The sequence below is a fragment of the Silurus aristotelis genome (assembly GCF_946808225.1).
Source record: "Silurus aristotelis genome assembly, chromosome: 25".
NCBI classification, from domain to species: Eukaryota; Metazoa; Chordata; class Actinopteri; order Siluriformes; family Siluridae; genus Silurus; species Silurus aristotelis.
Genome location: NC_139598.1, coordinates 10,948,591 through 10,966,304, shown reverse-complemented (window position 1 = coordinate 10,966,304; position 17,714 = coordinate 10,948,591). Strand labels below are relative to the sequence as shown.

The 17,714-nt window shown below is 36.6% G+C and overlaps 1 protein-coding gene across 1 annotated transcript in view; it reads left to right on the top strand.

Moving 5' to 3' along the window:
- Positions 1-16,139, top strand: part of LOC310719849 (uncharacterized protein) — a 44,574-nt gene extending 28,435 nt beyond the window's left edge. Inside the window, exons 6-8 of the mRNA XM_083530017.1 lie at positions 10,712-10,891; positions 14,673-14,808; positions 14,916-16,139. Coding sequence (XP_083386143.1) covers positions 10,712-10,891; positions 14,673-14,808; positions 14,916-14,965 — 366 coding nt within the window. The 3' untranslated portion in view covers positions 14,966-16,139. The remainder of the gene's footprint in view (positions 1-10,711; positions 10,892-14,672; positions 14,809-14,915) is intronic.
- The last annotated feature ends 1,575 nt before the right edge of the window (positions 16,140-17,714 follow it).

Here is a 17,714-nt window from a genome sequence, read left to right as displayed (position 1 = left end):
TCAGATTTTTAACTCTTTAATTAACTTTATATTATGGTTGATATTCTTTCAGGCCATGTGATGATCATTATTGCTTCTGTTTAAGATATTACACTCTGCTATTAACATTTGAATACTGAATATTATAACATAAATGGCACTAGGTTTAGCAGTTTTGCAAATTATTTTTGTGATTATTTAATATTCAGTACAAATTACAACAATTTCCAATACAAAACTATGCAGAGGGGCTTTTGGTGATGGAGGTTATCTGTCCATGTAGGCAACTCACCCTTTATTTAATCTCTTTTCGGCTTTTGTATGCTGCATTGTAAGGCAACTGCGTGGAGCTGAGAGAGATAGAAAATGAAGTGGTGCCTAAAATCATAGCGTGTGTGTAATGAGGGCATTAATTATGTATAGCCATTGGTGCAGATGGACCTCATTAATTGTCTGCTGTCGCCTTCTTGATTACTGTACCTGGGAGGGAGGTACTAATGCCTGCCGCGTTTTAGCAGGTAATGCAAACTGTTTTGTCACTGAGTGTCTGACAGTGACAGAGCAGCCATGAGCCAGAACTCTAATCTTGCCATAATTCTCCAGAAACTTCATGGTGACATTGATTTTGCTAATGGCCGCTGATAGCCCCCGAGATGTTTTCGCAACTAAAATTGCATCAAGATTCTAACAAAGCCACAGCGTTTGTCTCCCCATCTCTCCTTAATGTGTTTCCACAGGCAGAATTTAGGAAACACCGAAGGTGCTTTGCAAAACAACTGATCGGTGGGTGTGTTGGGGGCTGTCACGAGAGGCACACAGCAGAATAGTGGCCTAATGATGAACAGACTTTGTTGTTTTTTCTTTAACTCATTCTCTCTCTCTCTCTCTCTCTCTCTCTCTCTCTCTCTCTCTCTCTCTCTCTCTCTCTCTCTCTCTCTCCATCTCTCATTTACTTTGCTTCTCACTCACTCACTCACTCACTCAATCACTCACTCACTCACTCTTTCTACTTTTCTCATATACTGTACTATTAAGTGAGTGACAGGCAAGACCTCTATGGTGAACTGTGGCCTCAAAGTTGTACTTGCTGCACAGTTAATAACAACATGAACCAATGTATTAACAACTTGTTACGTCGCATCTCAATGTATTAGCCTACAGACATTGTTATGAAATTATGAGTCTGACCAATGTGTTTGCAGCCAAAACACTCGACATCACTCTATTCTACTGACGCCCACATGCACTACATATCAGCAACAAATACAGTAACATGAGAAAGAAGTTTATTAAGCTCATAAGTATTTTAGTCATAGAATTTGTTTGCAAATTTTTACCTGCTGACTAGCAGCCCATGACCAGTAGCTCTGGCTCCACAGTGGGCCAACTGAAGCTGGGCTCCCTGAAAGCAAACCTAAAACAGGAACACAAACATAACAATATGACACAAGGGAGGGGTTGACCTGATATGGCTAGGGTCACAAAGAGGCACCTGCACCCCTCTGAAAGCACACCAATGTCCTTTTACAAAGCTGTTTGCTTGCATTATGTCTGAGAGCTGCTTCTTCAATTACAGGATGCTATTAGTGGACAGTGCTGTGCATGGGTTGGCAGGCCCGAGGCTACAGAGCCCTCACACACACATCACAATATGAGATGTGACTAAGGAAGGGGTGGGCCTGCCATGGAAAAAGGTCAACAGCTTTTGCTGGGCAGCAATGTGTGAAAGTTGTGCAGCAGCACAATGGTAAAAGAAGTAGGGAGGAGTAAGGTAGAGAAATAATTTCCCTTTATATTTGTACTTATATTGGCTGGTTTAAGTATTTCAAAGTCAAATTTCTTTTTTATTAAACACAAAAGTTTTTATTGTCTACTCGCAGGGTTACATTCTTAGACCCCCCACGAGTTCTGAAAATCTGTGAATATTGAACACAGTGTCGGAACTCAGAACCCATCTCTGAGCAGACACATCACGGGTGGATTCTTTCAACAGCAGCCCCTATGGTATCTTAGTGAATTCATCTAAACATTATATAACTTTAATACAAAAATGTGTTTTAAAAAAAATTATGAAATTTGTTAGTGAAAACATAGGTTAAAATGTTATTCATACTGTTTCCTAAACATTCGGTCCTGCTGCGGATTCCTTCGAATTTTAAGATGATCCGCAACTTGCTGTTAGTTAGGTTCCAAAAAAGAACCCGCAAATTTTCCGAGCCGCGAATTCCAAACCAGGAATTATGACTGTATACATAATGGCGGGGAAAAAACAAACATTCTTTTTAATTTTTATAGTTTATATAGGATGGTGCAAAAAATAAAAAATAAAATAGTTTTCCCATCTAAACATCTAGTTGATTAGAGGGGTCAGCGGACAATACCCAGACTGATTTTAGTTGAAATGAAGGCTCTGGTAACAAATAATAACTCTTCACCATCACATTGAACAGAGAAATAACTCCCAGCACATACAGAACACACAACACAGACAAACTTGAGACATCTGGGTTACACTAGCAGAAGTCTACATTCAGTTCCACTATTGTCAGCCAAGAACAAAAAATGTAGGTCACAGTGAACACAGAATCACCCAAATGGTTTAAGATTGTAAAAAAGTTTGGGCAATGTTTGAGTAATATATATTATTTGTATGTGCACATTTATTTAACTTTTTTACATTTTTATAAATGTAGTGTAATTCAGTATTAATTGCGGATGTAATAAAAAAGAACAAGGACATTGTATACATTCATTAGTCAGCCACGCAAATATACATTTGAAATTATGGTAAAATGTACTTTAAATGATGTAATGATTAATGTTATCATATTGTTTCTATCTTATCTTATCTTATCTTATCTTATCTTATCTTATCTTATCTTATCTTATCTTATCTTATCTTGTTTCATGATATTCTGTTTGATGGGAGTTCATTATATCTTGTGGCCATACACCTACATCATTTCACACACTGTTTTAAATATTATACAAAGAAAAACATAGGATTAGGAATTCTTGTGGATTTTATAAATCAGTCTATACATATAGGTTGGCATGGACTTAATATGGGAGCAGAAACATTTAAAACAATTGTGAAATTCCCTGTCTTTCTTAAAAAAATTATCAACATATTTTTAGCAGGCTATGCTTTATTCTCATGATGATGTGGAAATAAGTAATACTGGGTTTGGTTTTGGTTCAGTGGCTATTTGTTTTAGATATATCTAAACTAATTTTAGAATTGTAGCTTTTTTACTTGATACATATTTCATTGCTGCTGATTTATTTTGAATGTCAACAGTCTGATCTTTCATCTAGCTAAACAGCTAGGCTGACTGTTTCCACAAAAATAGGGGATTCATTCAGCAAACACATCAGAGATAGGTTTTTCATTTCATTTCATCCTAATATGTTGCTCACCAAGTCAGCTGTCAAAACAAATGCAGCTGCACACTGCAGAATTAGGTCCACATGTTCAGACTCTCATAGATCACCCCTCCTCCTCTCATAACGTAGAACAGAGGAAACTATTTGAACTGTCAACAGATGAGGGAACATTCTCTAGAGATGTTCTGGATGAATGGAATTTTTAAAAAGAATATCTTTGTTTTAAGTGGAGTTTTTATTTGTAACACCTTTCATAATATTAGTCCAGTCTAATAGTGATACGGTTTACCTTTATAAATGTTTATTTGTTTAATTGTTAGTGGGTTTTTCTCTCCACTTTTATGTCACTCTGGATTTAATGTCTTTGTGTCACACTGGATTAGGTTAGTTTTCTATATAGATGTGTATGTATATATATATATACAGTACAGACCAAAAGTGTGGACACACCTGCTCATTCAAAGAGTTTTCTTTATTTTCATGACTATGAAAATTGTAGAGTCGCACTGAAGGCATCAAAACTATGAATTAACACATGTGGAATTATATACATAACAAAAAATTGAACTGAAAATATATCATATTGTAGGTTCTTCAAAGTAGGCATCAAGAGAATGCCAAGAGTGTGCAAAGCAGTAATCTAAGCAAAAGGTGGCTACTTTGAAGAACCTACAATATGACATATTTTCAGTTGTTTCACATTTTTTGTTATGTATATAATTCCACATGTGTTAATTCATAGTTTTGATGCCTTCAGTGTGAATCTACAATTTTCATAGTCATGAAAATAAAGAAAAATCTTTGAATGAGAAGGTGTGTCCAAACTTTTGGTCTGTACTGTATATATATATTTTAGGAGCAATATATGAAATGCAGTATTTGTTACTCTTATGGACTTTATGAACATATATAATGAAATAAAATATAACCTTAAAATATTCATTGCTACAATAATAATTTACCCTTTCATTTTTAAAATGCATTAAATAGACATTTTAAACAATATATCATAAAATAAATAGTATGCAGGTCAATATCAAAGGGTGACTTAAAATGCCTTGAGAGGGTGAAATAAACTATTAATTGTAAAATATATTTACCATGCCAAGAAGTATAGGCTTTAAAGAAACAATAATTTAAGTAAAATGACCATTTATGTATTGTTGTATTATTTTGTATTATTTATGTATTAATACATTTTGCAGATATAGAATAAAAATCTAACAAAATTTTAAATATGCAGGTTATTTGAGTGTGAACTGCACATTCATGGACATTGATTGGAAAATGCTACACCACTGAAACCCAACAAACTTAGAAAGTTTCTTTCCCAGGTATCCTTGGTCTGTTCTACTAAGTAAAAGATTACCTTTAGGAATTGTTTATAGATTAAACAGGAATTTTAAAGCGTTTGTAAAAAGCCGATTAGTAACAGGGAATTATGCAGATTCATTAAAAAGATAATCCTCTGATGAGATGCTATCACTCTCAGTGTCTCTCCTTGTATTTCTTTCTATTACCTTTTCAGCTTTTTTATTTCTAAATTGACAGTTATCTTCTTCACAGTATTTTTATTTGTTTAAGTATTTATAAATTTTTATTACAAGGTGTCGTTCTATTAGTCACAGTGAAACACAGCTTGGAAACTTTAGTGCAGAGTGTGCACTACTAAATAAATGAGAGATACTTGGTCTCACTTTATTGAAACATGCTGCTTTTCAGTTGCCTGTCATGTATAAGCTTTTACCAGCTTACAGTTGGACCTCTCCAGATACAAATGGCAGATAAACAGCATTAAATGCGTAAACTGGCTGCTCCTTCCTCCACAAGTCTACAGTAATAGCCTATTTCAATTCTATTCTAATGGCTGGCAATGTGTGGGTTATCCATGCGTGGGGCCGAGCTCTGATTAGCTGAGCCTTCTGCATCTGCTGGTTTAGAATATGAATTAGAATTACAATGCATCTGCATGGCTGCTTTACAACATGTACTCTCAGTCATAATGCCTTGCATTTACAGAAATGACAGAAATTGTATTGCTATTATGTAAACATTATAGCTAAAATGTAGGCATTACTCATATGAGATGTTTGCACTTTGAATCAGAACTGGAAAGAACACATGCATTACTTGCCAAAAACTTTGGCGTATTAGTAAGTGAATGTATTACAGTTCATTAATAAATGACACATACAATATGTTTTTCAATTTACAGACAATACATAACAATTTACAGGATTCATTTACTGCTCTGCACATGGTTTGATCCTGGCTTTGGCCCATGTGTATTTCTTCTGGGTTCTACCACCCCCTTGAAACATGCTGTTAATTCAGCTTTAAAAATAAACCCAGAGGTGTGATTGAGTGTGTGTGCATTATGCACTGTGACGTACTGGTGTCCCACCCAAGCTGTGTTTCTGACTCTTGCCCAGTGATCTAGGGTCTACTAGACTCTGGTTAGGCAAAACATTTTCCTAAGGATGAGTGCATTTATATTTGTGGTAATTTTTCTTTGAAATAATAAAACCCACTTGTCGTGCCTCTATTTTAAGTGTGATAATATCTGCATGTGACTCAGCTGTGTTCAGCAGAGTGAACAACTGTCTACACAATGCTCAACTACTGGAGAGTTGATTAGGTCATGCCTGCATGCCTGGGGCCTGTGTGCATGTGTGAAAAAAAAAACAAATCAAAAAACAGAAAAACTATATTTCTGTAATTGAGAGATTGTAAAAAAGATTAACTGGGTATTCCCATACAGGAATGTGTTTAGCGCTGTGTTTATATATTTATCTGTTAGTTTCTTTATGCATAGTTTTATTTAAATGCTGATCTGTATTGGCTTCTTTCAGTTCTGTCTGTCTGTCCATCATTCTGTATAGAGCAACCATCCCTGTGTGCGCTCTGTGGTCTATCATATCAAACTGTACCAGACTTGCCATGTGTTACTACCACATAAATAACCCAGGCTGTCCGCCACACACACTCACACACAGACTCATTCAAATGCACCTGTCACTGTGATAAAGCACTCGCCTGCAGGGAAGCATTGTTTACATTTTCACTCCACTCTTCGTAAAAGTGAGATTCTAATTATTTCTCCCCACTGTAAATTAAAGCCAAGCGGGACAGAACCAGGAGCCCAAAGGATCCAGGAGGTGCAACACTACACTCTCTTTATCACTTTCTCACTCTTTACTCTATCTATCTATCTATCTATCTATCTATCTATCTATCTATCTATCTATCTATCTATCTATCTATCTATCTATCTATCTATCTATCTATCTATCTATCTATCTATCTATCTATCTATTAACGCAGTTTAATATTAACATTTGTGATAATCAGCATTTAAAGAGTTTACATTTAAAATTGGCACAAATTAAATTAATAAAATAAATGAAAAAAAAAGTTATAGTTTAGATTTGTTAGACCCCTTTTGGGAAATACAGATGTTTGTGTGTTTGTTTTACATTTATTATTTATTTTTCTAAATATATGATATACTTAACTGTTCTACTTATTTCAGAATACTTTAACAAATGTCTTAATTTCTTACATCCTTAATTCCCTCGATATGTGGAATTGTCAGGCTTTAGATTTTTTTAAATTCTTAAAGCTGGACATAAAACAATAAAGGATCCATAGCGTTAGCCACTAGCCACTTCCTGAATAGTGCTTTCCGGTACAGAGTGAGTAGCCACAGTGACACTGTGCTAACTCTCTTTTTTTATACCCCTCGTATTGGTGTGTATGTTTTCAGGTTTAATAATAATAATAAAAACATGCACTCAAAGATGTGCGTGGATGTATGTGTGTGTACTGTATGTCTGTATTTGGGTGTACATATATATATATATATATATATATATATATATATATATATAGACACACACACACATACACACACACGCACGCACGCACGCACGCACGCACACAAACACACACACACACACACACACACACACACACACACACACACACACACACACACACACACACACACACACACACACACATACAATATAGATTCAAGTGCTGAGGTGGATTGTGTGATCATAAAGGCCACCGGCTAATTGGTGAGTGAGAATGTGAAGAAGGCATGAAGTGAGAAACTTCACTTACCCACATATACACAGACACACATGCTTACACAAACAGTTGACTTTGTTGTTCATTACATGCAAGTGTAGAGATATTCAGCCGAATGGAATACATTATTCCTCACATTTCATACATAATAATGTGCCAAAATTGCATTGCATTATTTGTCATCACGAAGACTATAGAGACAGAGATGGCGAGAGAGAGAGAGAGAGAGAGAGAGAGAGAGAGAGAGAGAGAGAGGGAGAGAGAGAGAGAGAGAGAGAGAGGGAGAGAGAGAGAGAAAGGGGAAAGATTTAATTAGCTCAACGAGTATGCAGATGGAAGGTAAAATTAGGCTAAAAAGAGATCGCTGCAGATGAGTAGACTCTGTAATGATGCCACCATCTTATTTGGATCACTGAGAGTCAGATGATACAAAGCTTTGTTTAGGCCCCTTTTCTTCCTTGTTCTACTCATTTGGAAGATCAAGGTTTTCACAATTATATTATATGTGATGTTATTAAAAGATTAATTTAAAACAAACTATTCTGCCGAAGCAAGACACCAGTGTTTTGCTACCTGTATTCAGCATTTTCTTGGTTTGTGATCACTGACTGCACCTTCATAGTTTTATTATTTAATGTGTCTTTAAAATTGTGTTTATTTTAAAATTTCTGGTGTCTCCATATTGTCACCTTTTCTCTTGGTTCTACAAGCATATTGTGTAAGTCACAACGTTCTCACCCCACCCTCCATCAGCATGACTACAACTGTATTATGAAGCAGCTTTTCCTTATAAGACACTCTTTAGCTTGTGCATTAAGAATGTATTGAATACAGGAGACACTTACACTTGAGTGCGACGCTTATCAAATTTCGTATATCCATTTTTACAAATCTGGAAACATGTAATCTTATTTGGCTGGGAGCAGGCGCAGGCTCATTTTGAGGAGAGTTGAGCATCGGCTGCCGTTTTTATTTCCACTTCCTGGATCCTGTCTGTACATTTGCTGTAACATCTGTAAAATGCAGAATTTATGTCAGGGTTTGGAGACATGGTTTGATGTTTATAGACCTCAAAAAAGCAGTTGCCGTCTCTGTTGATGCAAATAAAGGGACTGATATGGGACTCTATCAGATCTCCATGTACAGACGTCCACTATAAATCCAGGCTAGATTGGTTAGAATTAGGTTACCTCACTTGAATGCTATCTGCTTAATCCACAGATGGGCTCTCTGAGAACACCCAGGCTTTGAGTTTAAATCAGTCACTTAGTGCCAGCAGTTGGACAATGGCACAGAAACCCCTCTATCCATACAAACACACACATGCACACACACCAAAATAGCCACCACTGGTTCTCATTATATTTTACTAAAATATTTAATAGATGAATTATGATAGGAAATATATTTGATCAAACAAGACCATATATAAATATTTAAAATATAATTGAAAATATCAATGTATGTATATCAAGTTTTTATCGAAAAAAACGACTCAATAGGCTACCAGATTTCCTCATGATTACAGAGGCATTAGCAGGTATTGCATAATACAGTATACAACTTTGAAGGTGGGATATTTTCTTATGAAACTGTACACAATATAGGGCATTACAGACTACACATGTTGAAGATGCTGAGATTTTCATTGGGAGTGACGAGGATGGACAGGATTAGAAATAAGTTTATTAGAGGGACAGGGCATGTAGGACGTTTTGGAGACAAAGTGAGAGAGGCCGATTGGGATGGTTTGGACATGTGAAGAGAAGGGAAATGGTATCAATAGGAGAACACTGTGGATGGAGAAAAAGAGGCCAAGAAGAAGGTTTATAAATGTGGTGAGGGAAGACATGTAGGTAGTTGGTTTAAAAGAGACAGATGTAGAGAACAGAGTAGTGTGGAGACAGAGGATCCGCTGTAGAGAAGAAATCTGTCTAGGCAACACCTTTAAGTAACCGAAATTCTGACTTGAAATGAAGGTTCTCTCGTAGCGTGACCCTGTCCTCATTACTCCACCAATTTTCTCCTGCTGTTTTTATTGTTGTTGTTGAACAGAGCTTTCAGAAAATAGTATGAATGGGTGAATGATAGATAGAATGGAACAAGTAGGGAGAAGGAAAAAAAAACAGACACAATATTCATGCAGTTATTCAGTCCTGTCCTAGCATGTTGGCTTCTTTCTCTAACACAGAGACAAAGGCCCTTAAATCTATTCCCCTGATCAGTGGAGTTCCAGTTTTCCTCCCAATTTCTAACTATCTGTGCATTTCTGCTCGTTTCTCAGAGCAACAGACTTTAAGCTTGGAGCAATGTGCTTGGACTGTATTTCTAAATAACTTGCATGTGTATTGTTTCATGTAAAAAAATATGTGGTTATGGTTAGTATGGGTGCTGTGTGGCACTTAAACACCAAACAAGGTATTTTCACAGCCAAATAAGAGGTGTGCAACCTGATACTTGCTCAAATGATAAAGGAATAGCTCAGTCGAAAATATGCATGATAGTGGTAGCAAGCATGAGGCCAGTAGCTAACATGACCATACTGTATAAAAACATGTTAGACTCTCTGGCTGGACTTTATCAGATATGGATTTCACCATATCTGATACTATGCAAATCTACAAATTTATGATAATTTTATCTGGACCTTAGTGTACATGTACATGTTTAGAGATCAGGACTAATACATGCATATAGCATATCATGTATTTTTTTATACTATTAAGAATTTGGATTAATATAACATTTCTCGAGGCGGTGGGTGTGCTTTGTGCCGTGCCAGGGTCAGAATTGGTTGAATAATCAGGTAACTTGATCCTCTACATTCCTGTCCCAGTGAGCTCGGATCATCAGTAAAGCTGATGAAGAGTGTTTAAATTAAAGAGGATTACTGTCAACTGGTTTGGGATTTGATTCATCCCTAAAATCCTAAGTTGTTCTCAAAAGGTATGAGCAGGTAATTGCGTCAAAGTGAGCATTTGTGCAGGTATGTGGCACTAAAACCCTTCTTACCTTCACCCTATGCTTGATTGTGTTAATACCTACTTGAATGTATATGCTAGAGAGGCATATTCTCACTTCTTAGGTATTCATTTTCAGCTGGGCCAGATTTCCTATAAGCACCTATACACTGTTGTGTTATCTTCTGTCGCTCTGCTCTGCATTTTCAACTTTCAATCTTGTGCTGCTTGATCATTGCAGTTATTAAATCATTTCTAATGAGTTGGGGGATGGGGGATTGTCTCACTAGGTGGCAGTGTATGATTACATCTGGACCCAGGAAGAGTCTGCAGGGTGCAAGTCCCCTGGGGCTGTACCCACTGTATTAGGAGAGACGAGCAGCCATGTGTCCATCTACACGCTGTACCTGAGTGGCCAGCGTCACCTCTACAGACACTTCCTTAGGCAGCCTAGTGGAGCCATCATAGAGGTGGGCCATGTTTCTCTCTCAGGCACTCTCTCTGAAACTCATATATAACAACAATAAATGAACCTACCAGGCAGGTCTTCCCTACTCTATTTGTCTATTGATAGTTTTGGGAAACAAAAATATTCTATAAAAGAAAGTTCTTGTTTTGGAAATACCTATTTTAGTAGATATGTATTCACATTCCTTTTGCTCCTGTGTAATATAAAGACAAATAATTAACAAATGGCCATTGTTGAGAATGGGCAGAATTACCTTTCTTTACCTTGTGTAAACTTTGCTAGAAGAAATGGAAGACAGATATGTACACATATTCTAGGCCTATTTGGCCTGGGACAGTGGCTTCACTTCAGATCAAAGAGGGCTAAAAGTAGTGTTAAGCATTATTGTATTCTTCACCTGCTGACCTAGCTCTAACTCTTAGCTAGGAACTAAAGAGGAAAGCAGTGATGCGTTCCCCACTGCCTGCATTTTTGGTATGGTTTTGCACAACGCTACACATTACTGCACCCACTCGAGCAGCACTGAGCAGACTGCTGGCCAGATTGCTGTCTAATTAAATGTTCCGCAGATTCCACTTGGTAACAACTGCAAGCATATGAATTAACGTGCATCCCCCCAAGAACAACCTGGATCAGCCCAACAAAATTAATATTTTAAAACTTTCGTGTCAAAAGCAGTAGATTTATGCTTCGTGTGTGTCAACAGCTTGCTCCCAGGGACTGCACTCAGCTAATGGCGGATCACAAGTCTGCTTTTGACAGATGAGAACGATGCCAACATGCGGCATATCTATCAGTCTCAGTGATGTTTCACAAATGCATAGAATACAAAGGAGTGTGAAGTGATCCTTTAAGAATAACACAGGTTTGATGCTATAGGGAAATTACTTAAAAAATGCACATCTGAACTGGTCAATCGTTCCTAAAGACAACTCAGAGATTCACCCTGGCAGGTGTGTATTTGATGAAGAGATTGACATCACCCCTACTATCTGAGTATGAGGGACAGACCAAATTAATGGCTCTTAATTCTGGTCCAGGAGATCTACTACTACTTTGAGGATGATTGTGTTTTTCTTGATTTGAGTCTGATGTAATGTTGAAGAAATTCCTGTAGCTCATTCAGAGTGGTAGGTGTGTGCAAATGTGTGAAGAATGGAAGGCATGCCACACTCGTCTTCACCTCCTTCAACCATCTTCTAACTACAAAAAGAGAATATTGTTAAAAATAAATTATATGCTACAATATATAAAAAAAAAAAAAAAAAAAACATTTTAACATTTAAAGTTATGTTTTGGTGGTTTTATGTCTTATGGGTAATTTATATATCTCTGATAATTGTGTTATTTACTGTGGACATTATGATGATGCAGTGTTGCAATTGTTCAACCTTCTATCATGAGACATTAGTGTCTGATGGATAAATCTAATTTTACTTATCATAATATTTAAAAGGCTGGTTTTAAACAAAGTGCGGTAGCAAATAAATTTTCTCACCATATGGACAGAACATTTATTTGATGTAAACAGTCATTTAATGATTGCAGCCTACCTTTATTACACCACTGTGATGTTAAACTCAAAGTTAGAAATTGCTTATGAAACCAAACCATTATTTAAACAGATGTTTACCAACTTCTGAATGGCTCCAAACTGCACATTATAACGGCTCAAACCTGAGTGCAACCATAACTACTCAGCTCCTGATTGAGCTTAGTGTGGCTTCATCTGTAGAAACAAGTTGCCGCTGGACATAAAAGTGTGTGAATTCATTATGGGTTGCAGTAGAACGACAGTGGCTTTATGTGCGTCTGCGCATGTCTTTTCTCTCAGGCTACTGTTTAAGTGTCTGTGGCCTAAGAAAACGTTGCCATGGCCCACTGTGTTGTGTCGTCTCTCCTGCCCATATGTCTAGTGGAGCATATGTGAAGCCTGGCATCACTTCTGTAAAATTTCCATTAAAAATGCACAACTAAAACTCCAACAGCTTGAATATTACCTCCAAACAGATTATTAATGCCTTTGTGAGAAAAGAAAATGAAAAACAAAACCACACTGAACATTCAGCATGCACTAAGCACTGACACTTTTTCTTTCATGTTTTGTTGGAACATTTAAGAGTTTATCTGTTATTTGTTTGGCTGCCTGCCACCAGTGAACATAACTGCTGCTGAATTACAGGCACTAATGGACATCAGTGCTATAGGCCAGATTTAAAGAATTAGGATTTCGAAAAAAATAAAAAAGTTTGAGAATGCTAAAGAGCAAGATTTCTATTCAATAGCTCAATGTATAGTGTATGCCAGACCATAGCTATGCCGCTTTATTTGACCAAATTCTGCTTCGATATACGAATATGTAAAATCTGCATTGTGCAAAGTCTAAAGAGGCCATGCACGCAAATTGTTTGGTCCACATTGACATATTACCCTATTAAATTTCCCATTAATCGCTTTTATCTGTGCCACATGCTCATGACTAACCTTGTATGCAGTCATGTGAAACACTTCTTACCCTCAGACTGACTCAGATCAGTTCTCAGAATATGAAAAAGTTAACCTTTAAGAAAGAACCTTGCAGCTACATTAATTGACAAGCTGCATCAATCCTTTCTCTTCCCTGGCCTGCTCTGATAATTACTTCTGCACGTGTTTGATTGCTGCTGTCGAGGGGCGGACTATGCTTCATTTGCTATGCGGTTGACGCATCACTTAAAAAATACAGAGGTGATTTATTAAGCACACACCTTTTGTTAAGTTATTTGTATTTTATTATTTTTTTGTTTCTGTAACATGATGTCCTTGGCTGTTAGCGAGTGTATGCCTTTGTGTGTTCCTTTGCAAGCTGGAAGGCATATCTCTTGTGTTAGGAGACCTTGGGTTTCTGAATGGTGCAATTATCTTGCAGGTTTGTGCTGGTCAAATTATTTTAGTATATCATAAAAAATATTTGCAGAAATAATACAGGCTTTTCAATATGTGCAGTGTGGAAGAGCCAATTTGTGATTCACTACTGATATACAGTCACCTCCGGAATCATTATCACTCTTAATAAAGAGAGGTAAAATAGAAGTTGCAAATCTCTTTAGGGAAAGGAGGGGAGAAGGTTGTATTTGAGCAACCTCTGCTTTGCAACATAAAACCAGTGTGTTCTTCTGTAATGCGTGGTGAGATGACTGCACAATAACAATCTCTCTATGTTCCAAATCTGACTTAAAAAAATTTATTTTGTGGTTATTTAACCACATTTGTAGGGTCTCTGGAGGAAGAAAAGCTGCATATCACAGATCCTCCACTATATGTAACATAATGAAGTTATTTATTCTCATCAAGTTCCAGTAGTGTATAGTGTCAGTAAAATGCTGTGAATTTTGGCACACCTTGTTAATAATTTATATGCATGGAAATTGATTTGTAGACTTTGTTACTACAATGTGCTTCATTTATATATCTTTATAACCATTGCTTCACTTATGAAGATCCATATGCATGTGCATTTCAGTGATGTATTCTCAGTTTTTCTTCATGTTGATGAATGAATAGAATAATTTTTGTGCCACCGCACATTTATACAACTTACGATCAAATAAGGTAAATGTAGTTTTTGCAAATTCTCAAACTTATTTGTTTTCAGATTTGGCGTAATACGCACAGGTGTCTATTTTGCCTATGACTGCCATAAGTGTTTATTACAGTGTTAATTTGATAAGAATGTCATATATATGAAATAAATGTGTGTCTGATTTAAGTCTTTGGTTTCCAATCTTGTTTATCATACTCAGCTCATCGAAGATTTGGACAGTGTTTCTGTTAATCTGAACATCCAGTGTCAGAAGACAGGGCAGGATGAAGTCAACAGTAGGATGAAGGGCTCAAAACTTGCTCTTAGAGAAAGGAAGAGAAAGAATCGTGCATGGCGTAAGTGTTTGTTCTGATTCAAACTGAACTGAGTTTTTTTTTTTTTTTTTTTTTAAGCCATGTGTTTATCATTGCTTTGTGTTTGTGTGTCATGAATGTGTGTACAGGCTGTAACAGGGTGGGACCTCTCAGTGGGAGTGGCTATGAGACCAACTGAACAGTGAAGGAGACTAAAGTTGCTTCACAGAGCTACAACCACATGAAAATCTAAGTGAAAAGTCTTAAAATAAATAGAGCATATAACTAGATAGGTCAGTGCTGCCTCCACATTGTGAGAAATGAGGATCCTAAAAGTCACTTATCAGCAGCCAGTGATAAAATATCAATATTGGGAACCCATTAGGCAGGATAATATTCCTGGTGCCTTGATTTGTATTGAGTATGTGTCTGCTGGCCACGGCTTTGATGAAATGAACTGGCCCACAAATCAGGACTTAATGGGAGCCTACTTATACATACAGCTTAATTAAAGGTTGTGGGCTTATTAACATGTGTCTGAGAGATGGAGACCTGCTCCTGCACTCAGCCAGGTTGTAAAGGTTTTATAGATACCCTATCATTATTAAAGCCCATCGCTTAATATTGGATCTTAATAACCTGTCATTTTGATGATGATTCTGATGATGATTCTCTTTATGGCAAGTCATTATGGCTCGAAGTTGCACTTCGATTGGATTGTGTGTAAATGTGTGTGTGTGTGTGTGTGTGTATGTGTGTGTGTGTTTGTGGGACAGGTATATAGTGATCAGGAACTTTGGTTTCCTCTGCAGTCATTACATTCTTACGGTCATTGCAGCCTTTAGCTCATGTGCTTCTATATAGAGAATTAGACCCTAACCCTAACCCTAGATTCCTGAGGAGTTAAAAACATTGTTTATTAGGCTAATGCTCCAAATATATTTTACCCTTAAGACTTATTGACCTTTGCATTATAAATACAACAGTTTTTTACATTAATATTTTGCTGATCCCGTCACTATGTACATGACATGGCCTAACTATAGATGTTAATAGAATTCCATTATCTTATTGGCACTGTTATGATGATGATGATGATGATGATGATGATGGTGATGATGAATCTATGAAAAAAGAATCTTTAAAGAAGCATTTTACACCATACTCCAATACTCCACATTTACTTTCTGTTCTATCTGCTAAGGAAATCATATCATTATAAGACAAAAAAAAGGTAGAATCTATCTATCTATCTATCTATCTATCTATCTATCTATCTATCTATCTATCTATCTATCTATCTATCTATCTATCTATCTGTCTGTCTGTCTGTCTGTCTGTCTGTCTGTCTGTCTGTCTGTCTGTCTGTCTGTCTGTCTGTCTGTCTGTCTGTCCGTCCGTCCGTCCGTCCGTCCGTCCGTCCGTCCGTCCGTCCGTCCATCCACCTATCTATCTATCTATCTATCTATCTATCTATCTATCTATCTATCTATCTATCTATCTATCTATCTATCTATCTATCTATCTATCTATCTATCTATCTATCTATATATACTGTTAAAAGAAATTTGGTTAAAAAAGTTAGGGTAGGGTTTGATGCATAGTTAGTGTTTGTATCAATTCTTTTGCTATAAACTTTCTTTTGGCTTCTCCCGTTAGGGGTCGCCACAGCGGATCATCCGCATGTTTGATTTGGCACATGTTTTTACGCTGGATGCCCTTCCTAACGCAACCCTCCTTATTTATCCAGGCTTGGGGCCCGGCACTAAGTGTGGCTGGTTCCCTGACCGGGGATCGAACCCGGGCCGCAGCGGTGCTATAATTTATTTAAAACCAATACATTCTACTGTTTCTTATGTAATTTGTTTATTACTCTACTATTACTCAATTTAAACTATTTTAATTTTCAGGAACTTTTATTTTTATTTTTTTTCGACATCTTTGTTATACTGTTTTTCTTTCTTTCTTAATATTTTGACAGTTTTGACAAAATACTCCTGTGTTATGATTGATTTTCTGTCCTTTGTAAATCATTTTTTAGATGCAATGGCCACACACATACACATACACAATGAAAACTGTTAGAGGCATCTTACCTTTTACCTACAGTTATTAATATGTTACGTATGTATGTTATTCATATCTAAAGACCATCTGTTGCTATGCAACCACTGCTGACCATATACTATTTGTGTTGTATTTTTTTAAAGACACAGTAATGTGTATGTTGCTCATATGGGTGTATAAGGCACAATAACACCTCTTTCTCTTAATGAAATGAATTAATGCTATAGTCTTTAACTATGTCTAATAAAGTGGCCAGTTTAATTATGTGTAAAGATCTCAGCATTTCTGCAGCACCTAATATTTACCCATATCAGCATCATACTGACTGCTATGCCATTGTCACTGCTATGCAGACAATGTTACACCACTCAAGTAAAACTAAAATAAAAATTTACTTTCTGCTTCTCATATCTTGTCTTATTGTTTCTTCTCCAGGTCTGTCTGTTTCTTTGCTGTTGGCAATGAAAGCTCTGCTTCTTTTCTTTACCTTTGTGAAAGTTATTGCTTAAAGTGCAGTTGTTCTATCAAAGGACTGGGGTGTTTCACTGGTTCAAATATTTGATTTCTAATGACAAACACCATTTCACAGTGATTTAAATTTCAAATTGATTCCTGCAAGCCGCACCCTTGGGCACTCATGTTCCACAGTTGCTGATTTCAGAAAAGTCTTTCTTCTAAGCATAATATACAAACTATGATTTTTTTTCTTTTTTTAAGTATACACTCGAATGTACATAGTCCAAAACCAAGAACTTTGCTAGTTAGAGGGCAAAAGAGCAAAGAAAAAATGCATCTAATTTCATGTTTGTGCTGTCTCTGCTTATTTAGTGAGAGAACACTTTTGTGTGTTAAGAATATATGTTCTGTTCCTCGTTGAGCTA